The sequence below is a fragment of the Balaenoptera borealis genome (assembly GCF_965194805.1).
Source record: "Balaenoptera borealis genome assembly, chromosome: 21".
Taxonomy (NCBI): Eukaryota; Metazoa; Chordata; class Mammalia; order Artiodactyla; family Balaenopteridae; genus Balaenoptera; species Balaenoptera borealis.
In genome coordinates this window covers 2,099,162-2,106,295 of record NC_138880.1, presented here as the reverse complement: position 1 = coordinate 2,106,295, position 7,134 = coordinate 2,099,162, and the positions used below count along the sequence as shown (strand labels likewise).

At 50.1% G+C, this 7,134-nt stretch overlaps 1 protein-coding gene across 4 annotated transcripts in view; it reads right to left on the bottom strand.

Moving 5' to 3' along the window:
- Positions 1-3,866: 3,866 nt before the first annotated feature.
- Positions 3,867-7,134, bottom strand: part of HGSNAT (heparan-alpha-glucosaminide N-acetyltransferase) — a 47,197-nt gene continuing 43,929 nt past the window's right edge. For all 4 annotated transcript variants that reach the window (XM_082374836.1, XM_082374838.1, XM_082374837.1 and 1 more), the window contains 4 exons: positions 5,641-5,718; positions 4,971-5,041; positions 4,769-4,881; positions 3,867-4,122 (listed from right to left, as the gene is read on the bottom strand). In XM_082374836.1, coding sequence (XP_082230962.1) covers positions 3,941-4,122; positions 4,769-4,881; positions 4,971-5,041; positions 5,641-5,718 — 444 coding nt within the window. In that variant the 3' untranslated portion in view covers positions 3,867-3,940. The remainder of the gene's footprint in view (positions 4,123-4,768; positions 4,882-4,970; positions 5,042-5,640; positions 5,719-7,134) is intronic.

Here is a 7,134-nt window from a genome sequence, read left to right as displayed (position 1 = left end):
AGCCAGTCAGCCTTTCAAACTCCAGCCTTTTGTTTCAGGAAACTAGTTCCGATCACGCTGGACCCTCTTTCCATTGCCCTCACCGCTTTAGCAGCCTCTGGCTTTGTTCATCTTTGACAAGGGCCGGCTTTGCCTGTGATTTGTTAAACTGATGTAAGCTGTCTCCTGGGCAGAGCTGTAACAGGCAGGATTTGGATGGAGGTACCACTTTACAAGCCAAATGACACACAGAGTTTAATCAAATAGCAGAAGAACTCTATTTATCGAAGTGTAAGGGTGTGACCTCTAATAAGATAAAATGCAAGAACGAACAGCCATGAAAGGTGGGAAAATCAGAAAAAGAACTGACCTCTGTAGAGAAAATCCAGCAGTCAGGACAGAATCCCACCAGACCCGAGATGGTAATGGACACCGTGGGAAGCTGTGGGCTTGGCCCTGCGGGGAGTGAGGCCAGCTGTCCTTACAGCTGCGTTTGGGATGGATTCTGCAAAGGAAAGCTAGCGGGATGCCGGCATCTTTTATCTGGCGCAGTGTTTGCACATACATAATTAGATAAGGGGGTTACAGGGTCTGGAGCATCTTATGACATGACGCAAACATCTAGCATTTCTATCAACTTTGAAATTGGAAACGCATGTAGCCTGAAAAAAAACGTTTTGGAACTAATGCCCAACAAAAACTGATTAATGGGAGAAAACTGGTGGCTTGCTACACCAGTGAAAACAGATTACACAGATATGCAACTGAAGACAACCACTGGTGATGCGTTTTCCCGCCTAATTTCAAAGTTTAAACAAAAGGTGTGTTTAACACCCCAGAAGCTGCATTGTTCATAGGGCCATGGCTTCTATAGCGTACTGCTTAGGATTTTTAAAGATCTACCCCTAGTTTTTTACAATTGATGGAAATCTCTTTCTGAAAGGCAGTTTGATTTGTTGAGAAAATTTCTCAAAGTCCATTTGTCGCCCCCATTTATTTGGAAAACAGGACTACATTAAAGGAAAAATAAAAACTAGTATGTTGACTTTCATTTAAGCTGATACCGTCTGATACAAACCGGATTATTGTGCATTTATGAAAGAGGCCCTTTATGGGCCAGAATGAAGTGAGGTAAAGTGTAAGAGCAGCAGTTTATTCACCTAATTATAAAGTGGAATTAGGAATATAAGTGCAAAAACTGAATAAACAATGTCCAATTATTACATCCCCACTCCAGGACAGTACTTTCTGCTTTGTTACACGAGGACTCCGCCCAACTTCCCCACAGGACGCACTGTGACACGTGTCTTCTGCAGCCACCGCTGCACAGGGCTGTCCCCACCGCCATGTCCCACTCCACCACTCACCCCGCACACCACCTGCCCTCCCCAGGGAGGTGCCAGCTGTCCCCGCTCAGCCCCGGGCCAGGCCAGTCCAGTCCAAGCTCCCTTGTCACGGCTGGTTTTGCACAGTTTGGGGAGCATTTTCTGGCCAAGAACGTTATGAGGCACAGAGGGGATGCCCACTCCCTCCCGTGTGGCGTTGGCTGAGTGCGTGTGTCTGTCGTGATGGCAATGGGGCGGGCATCTCGGCCGTGAAGCGAGCTGGCTGAGCTGGAGCCCACCCGCCTTGGGACTACTTATGTGCGATGCTCTCCTTATAACCCAGCTGGATGGGGAGTTCCTGCTCCATCCAGCTCAAGACATCCTAACCGATGGACACCCCAACTTGAGAACTGCTTCTGGAGAGGCCCAGCTCAGCCTTGCCTGCTGAGATTCGGGATGACACAGCCATGACCACCCACAAAGGTGCACCGCAAGAGAGGGGTTTCCTCAAAGATGACAGCTCTCCCCCCGTGCACGCGTGCGCGCACACACACACACACGCGCACACACACGTCAGCTCCAGATACACGCGAAAGCAAGCCCACCACCCCATTTTGCTCTCACACACGCTTATTTAGCGCCTGCGCGTGAGGAGCGTGCCTCATCCTCCACAAGCTCTCAGTCGAGCGCGGGAAGCTGGTCATGGACCCACGTCGCTGTCATACAAGGCAGAGAGCAACAGGTGCCACGAGACTGAGCCCAACCAGATACGACAAGAACCCAGAGGAAGAAACTATTACTTAGGGACAAGACTAAGAGATTAGAGAAGGTGCCTTAGAAGCAGGGGGCGAATGTGATAGGTCAAGCGTCGATGGGAGAAAATTAAGGGGACTAAGCAAAGTCAGGGGCAGGAGGCAGCTGATGGGGCTGCAAGTAGCAGGCTGGGTCCAGGGGGCTGGCAGGGAGCCGAGAAGCTGTGCTGGGCTCAGCGGAGGACGGCTCTACCTGCCAGCAAAGCTGTTCCACCTTCAGGGCAAGCGCTTGTAAGGAGGTGATGCGAGTCAGGCTCTGTTTATGCAGTGTAATCTGGGGCAGAGGGCAGTGACTTTACAGAAGGAGGGACCGAGGGAAGGAAAATGATTCCTCTTGGCATCTGGGCAAGAGTAACAGGCAGTGACCGTGAGAAATGAGACGACTTGGCAATGACTAAACATGGGAAAGGGGGACAGAGGAGGTAAAGCGGGTGAAAGACGGTTTTATCCGAGAGACAGAGGGTCACCTGTCTGCAGAGCTGGGACAATCCAAGCTGGAAAGGCTTGTGTTTGAGAAGAGAGGGTGGAGGGGGGGAGCCTGAATGCTGGCGGACACCCAGGCGGACAGGTACAAGTTGGGATGAGAGTTCGGGTAGAGATGGGGTAGCTGGAAACTCACTATCCATGCAGGGTGATAGCTGACATCAGGGGACAGGTCGAAGTGACCCCGTCTCACCATGCAAGGATGCTCCAAAGTACAACCTATTGCCACAGCTTCCTTCAACGTGGAATTCTCACAGAAAATCCCTAAGTAGGATGCTGCAAAACGGGAGTGCTGGTCCTCTGTGTTCTCCTCCTTCACTCCTGAGAAACAGTTCTTCAGCTTGGTGATTCCAAGCAGGAAAGCCGCCTCCATTGTGGAGGGTCATTCTGAAAACAGTTACTCTGATGAGAGTTTTTTAAACTTCTCATTTATTTTGAAGAGTTTTCTGTAACAAAATTATTTTTCTAAGGATTTCAGAAATGCCACCGATGTCTCCCACCCCGCTGGGTCTCAGAGCTGGAGGGGAGCTGAGCGGGCAGCACCGTGTCCCTCGTTGTGATGGGACCTGCCTGGCGTCTGACCCGGCAAGGACGCCACAGCAGGAGCCCGGCCATGACCATGAGCTTCTCTCTCTTCCTAGAGACAGAGGATGGCCTGGGGGACCAGCTACCACCCAGACACACAGACAGAAAGACAGACAGGCAGGAGGTGGGTGGGTAGAGAGATGGGTATATGCAAGGGTGGCTGGGAATAACACATCTACTGTTTCACTTGTTTTTCAAGTGAGGAAAAGGAGAAAATGGCTTCTGATAGAAAGGCATTTTTTTTGGACCCACCAGTTACTTACAGATCTGAAAGGAGATTACTTGGACTTTCTTGAAATACTAAACTGTATGTAACCGAAATATATTAGACTGTGTTACTACACACCATACCCAATGAGCTTCACAGTCAGACACAACAGAAACAGTGGTATCTTGGTCGGCATGGACCAGCACAGAAAGACAGTCTGCAGGAAAGAAGATCAGTAAGATCAGACCTTAGGTGGTCACAGAAGCAAAATGGCCTGGTTAACGCCCTTGTGAAAAACTAAAGGAGAAATCCTTAGAATGAAGTGGCAAAGGCATCCATTTCTACAGAAGGTGGAGAGAAAAGACAGTTACGTTTCAGATGTCTGAGTCTCACGTACACAGAGTCAGAGGAGCCATGTCCAATCAACCAGCCTGAGCACGTCCGCATCTCCCCCAATAACCTGGAAATACGCAGTTTTATAACGAATGGCTCCTTTTAATGAGGCCCCAGGCCCTGTCGTCCGCCAGCAACGCATCTCAGCTGCGGCCTCAGATTTTCCAAAACACCTTCTTCTTATAGAGAACGTAGGCGATGAGCACCCAGAGAGCAGTGGCGACTGTGTTCTGAACGAGATGCTCCTTGTGCGCCTCGCTGTCTCCCAGCCTCCACCGGAAGGGGAAGTAGTTGGCGAAGACTTCGTGGCCCACGTACACCAAGATCGAGTTCATGCCTGGGGAAACACAGCTGGTTATCGACTTAACTCTTGAAATTGGCCTTTAGTTCAGTGAAAAAAGAAAACGTGTCCACTTGTTATTGGCTACGCCAAAAATAAGTGATGCGAATCTTAGAGATTTGAGTGTAAACCTTATCCAAAAATTATTAGACAACATTCCTTTGGTAAGTGTAATTCTGGAATACGAAATCTGAAAGGAAAGCCAGAATGATTCATTTATATTCTCTACACAGAAAACTTGAGGACCAACGAGTATAAACTGTTACTGGACTCGGGGCTGAAACGAGTCACTGAAGTCATCTGCTGTCTCTCGTCTCGGGCAGAACCCGTGCATCTCCGCATGGTGTCTCTTAGGCACCGCCTGCAGGGCAGTGGGTTTACATGAGAAAGCACAGCCCTGTTTCTGAAGCTCGAGGGACTGCATGACGTGCCTGAAGCGGCCAGAGGGGTGCATTTATGATCCCACAACCTAAATGGTAAAACGGGGTGGGGCTGCTCGGGGATAGGCCCAGTGACGCCCTGTGTGGACCCCCTCGGACCCACTCGGCCGGCACCTTGGATACACCTGGCACCCGCGGCCTCTGGCCCGTCCGCTGGGTCCCCTCCTCCGCGAGGCCTGGGGCCGGTTGGTGGGGGGACTCACCCGGGTAGAAGAACGGGGTTCCCGTCCACAGCCCCTTCACGTCCACAACGGGGTACAGGACCAGCAGGATGAAGAAGGCGAAAGAGCTCAGCGTGGTGACATAGGAGATGGACCTGGGGGACAGCGGGCATCTCAGGGTTCCCGAGAGCACATCCAACGGCAGCCCGACCGGATGTGAAAATGACAGGCTTTCTGTACCTACCAGAGGTTTTTGTTGACTGGAATAAAGCCTTCATTTTCGGAAGCCTTTGTCAAAGCAACAGAAATAAACCCCTAGAAGCGGGGAGAAAGATGTTAAAGTTTTTTACATCATCTCAAGAAACAATTGTGGTTCAAAACTGAAAAACAGGAGTGACTTAATTGCTTAGGGAAGGCTGAAAACTGTGCTCTCCGTTTTATTCTTTTAACTGGACAAACATTTTTAAGATGTGTAACTAAAAATGTTCTCCAAAAAACCTCTTTTCAGCATTACTCTGAGTTGAAGGTAAACGAACTGATCAACTGGAGTGAATCCGTGGAGGAAACATGACTGCCAGGTCAGGGGTGAAAGGAACAGCCAAGCTTATCTTTTGCCCCCACTGAACCTGTTATCATTGGCCTGGTCCTTCTGGCAAAGGTCCCCCACCAGAACCCACACCTCTGCTCCATTTCCTGATATCCTCATTGACTTATTTATAAAGACATTTTCCTAAGAAAATCAACCTGAGAACTTAGATGTCGAGACTTTTCCCCTCTGATATTCAAGTGAAGAATGTTACCGATGCGAAGTGACAGCTGCTGTCTATCCCACAGCCGGTCACTAAACATTTTATGTCTTTGAAATGTGTATGTGTGAAGAGAAGGAATTTCAGTGAGGACCATCTGCTACTTACAAGAAAACAACCCCAGGCAGCGAATCTGATCAGGATGCCTTTGGTCTGATCCTTGTAATACAGGAGTATTTTCCCTGCCTGGGGAAGAAAACGCACAGTATGACCAAGAGAATCGCCTGCGATGTGTTCTTACTTCATACTCATCCACTGTCCTAACCGCTCGACAGGCAGACTCACCTGCAGGCACTGGGGTTACAAGGGGATGAACGGTACCCCTGCCCTTGGCCAGTGGAGGCCTAGAGGCACAGGGACCACCGGGGAGGGAGGGAGGGAGGGAAGGGGATGTGCAGAGGAGGTACCGCCAGGCTGAGGACATGAGCACAAAGCAGGAACAGTGTCTGCGCAGGAAGGAACAGCATGCACAGGTGTATGTCACACGGGTGAAAGCGCACAGCCTCCCCGAGCTGCCGCAGGCAATTCGGAAAGGCCGGGCGTGGGCGGAGGTGGGAAGGTGGGAGCAGGGAGGCACGAGCTTTCTCCCACAGCTGATGGGAGCCAAGGAAAGTCACTTTTCCCCCCAAAGTGACAAGGGACCAGCTCAGGCTGGCCTGCTAGATGGCCCAGTCTGGCAGGGGTACAGAAGAGGGACAGAACAGGGTGGACCCAGAGGCAGGGAAACACTTTAAAAAGAGAAAAATCTGGACTTTGCATAGCCCCGCCCCCCTGCAAATTAGGAATTAATTTCTGGAAACATCAGAGAAAGTGTTAATAATAACTTATAATAGCTAAAATTTATGAATGTCCCATTCTTAGAACCTTATGTGAATTAACTTATTTAGGTGCCACTGCGTCACAGAGGGTGCAGTAACACTTCCGGGATGACCCAGCTAGTAAGCGGGGTCAAGTCCAGGCACCGGCGCCGGTCTGTACTCCTCACCACCCACCCTCGGCTGCTCCTGCAGGCGCAGATTTCCCTGGAGAGCATGTGGGGGGATTAAATGCATTTATGAATAAAAGCACCCAATGTAAACTCTAAAGTGCTGCAGACAGAAAGGCAGTATCTCTAAATAGGAAATTATTTAATCACCAAAATGTATATGCTGTAGACCTGCACTGTCCCACGTGGGAGCCACTGGCCACCTGTGACAATTTCAGTTTAAATTTAAATGACGTAAAATTAAAAACCAGTTCCTCCATCAGACCAGCCACGTCTGAGGACTCAGCGGCCTCATGGACAGCACACGCGGAGCATTTTCACCGTTGCAGAGCCCCCCCAGGAGGCTGGACCCGGTCTTTCCCCTCCCCGTCATCTCCCCTCAAATAATAATTTCAAACACCAATAAGGAGAACTTCAGCAAGGAAAATCTAGACTGCTCAGAATCCTAACAAAACTGCATGTGAGAGAAACCAAGAACAACCTGTACTGACTTTGGCATAAAATAGGCATAACCTGAAACTGTGTCAACTGTACACATAAGGTGACAGGTGACCTTCCAAAGACTGCCAGCCCAGCAGGGACCCCTCTCAGCCAGGGGCTGCTGTGTACCCACTGCC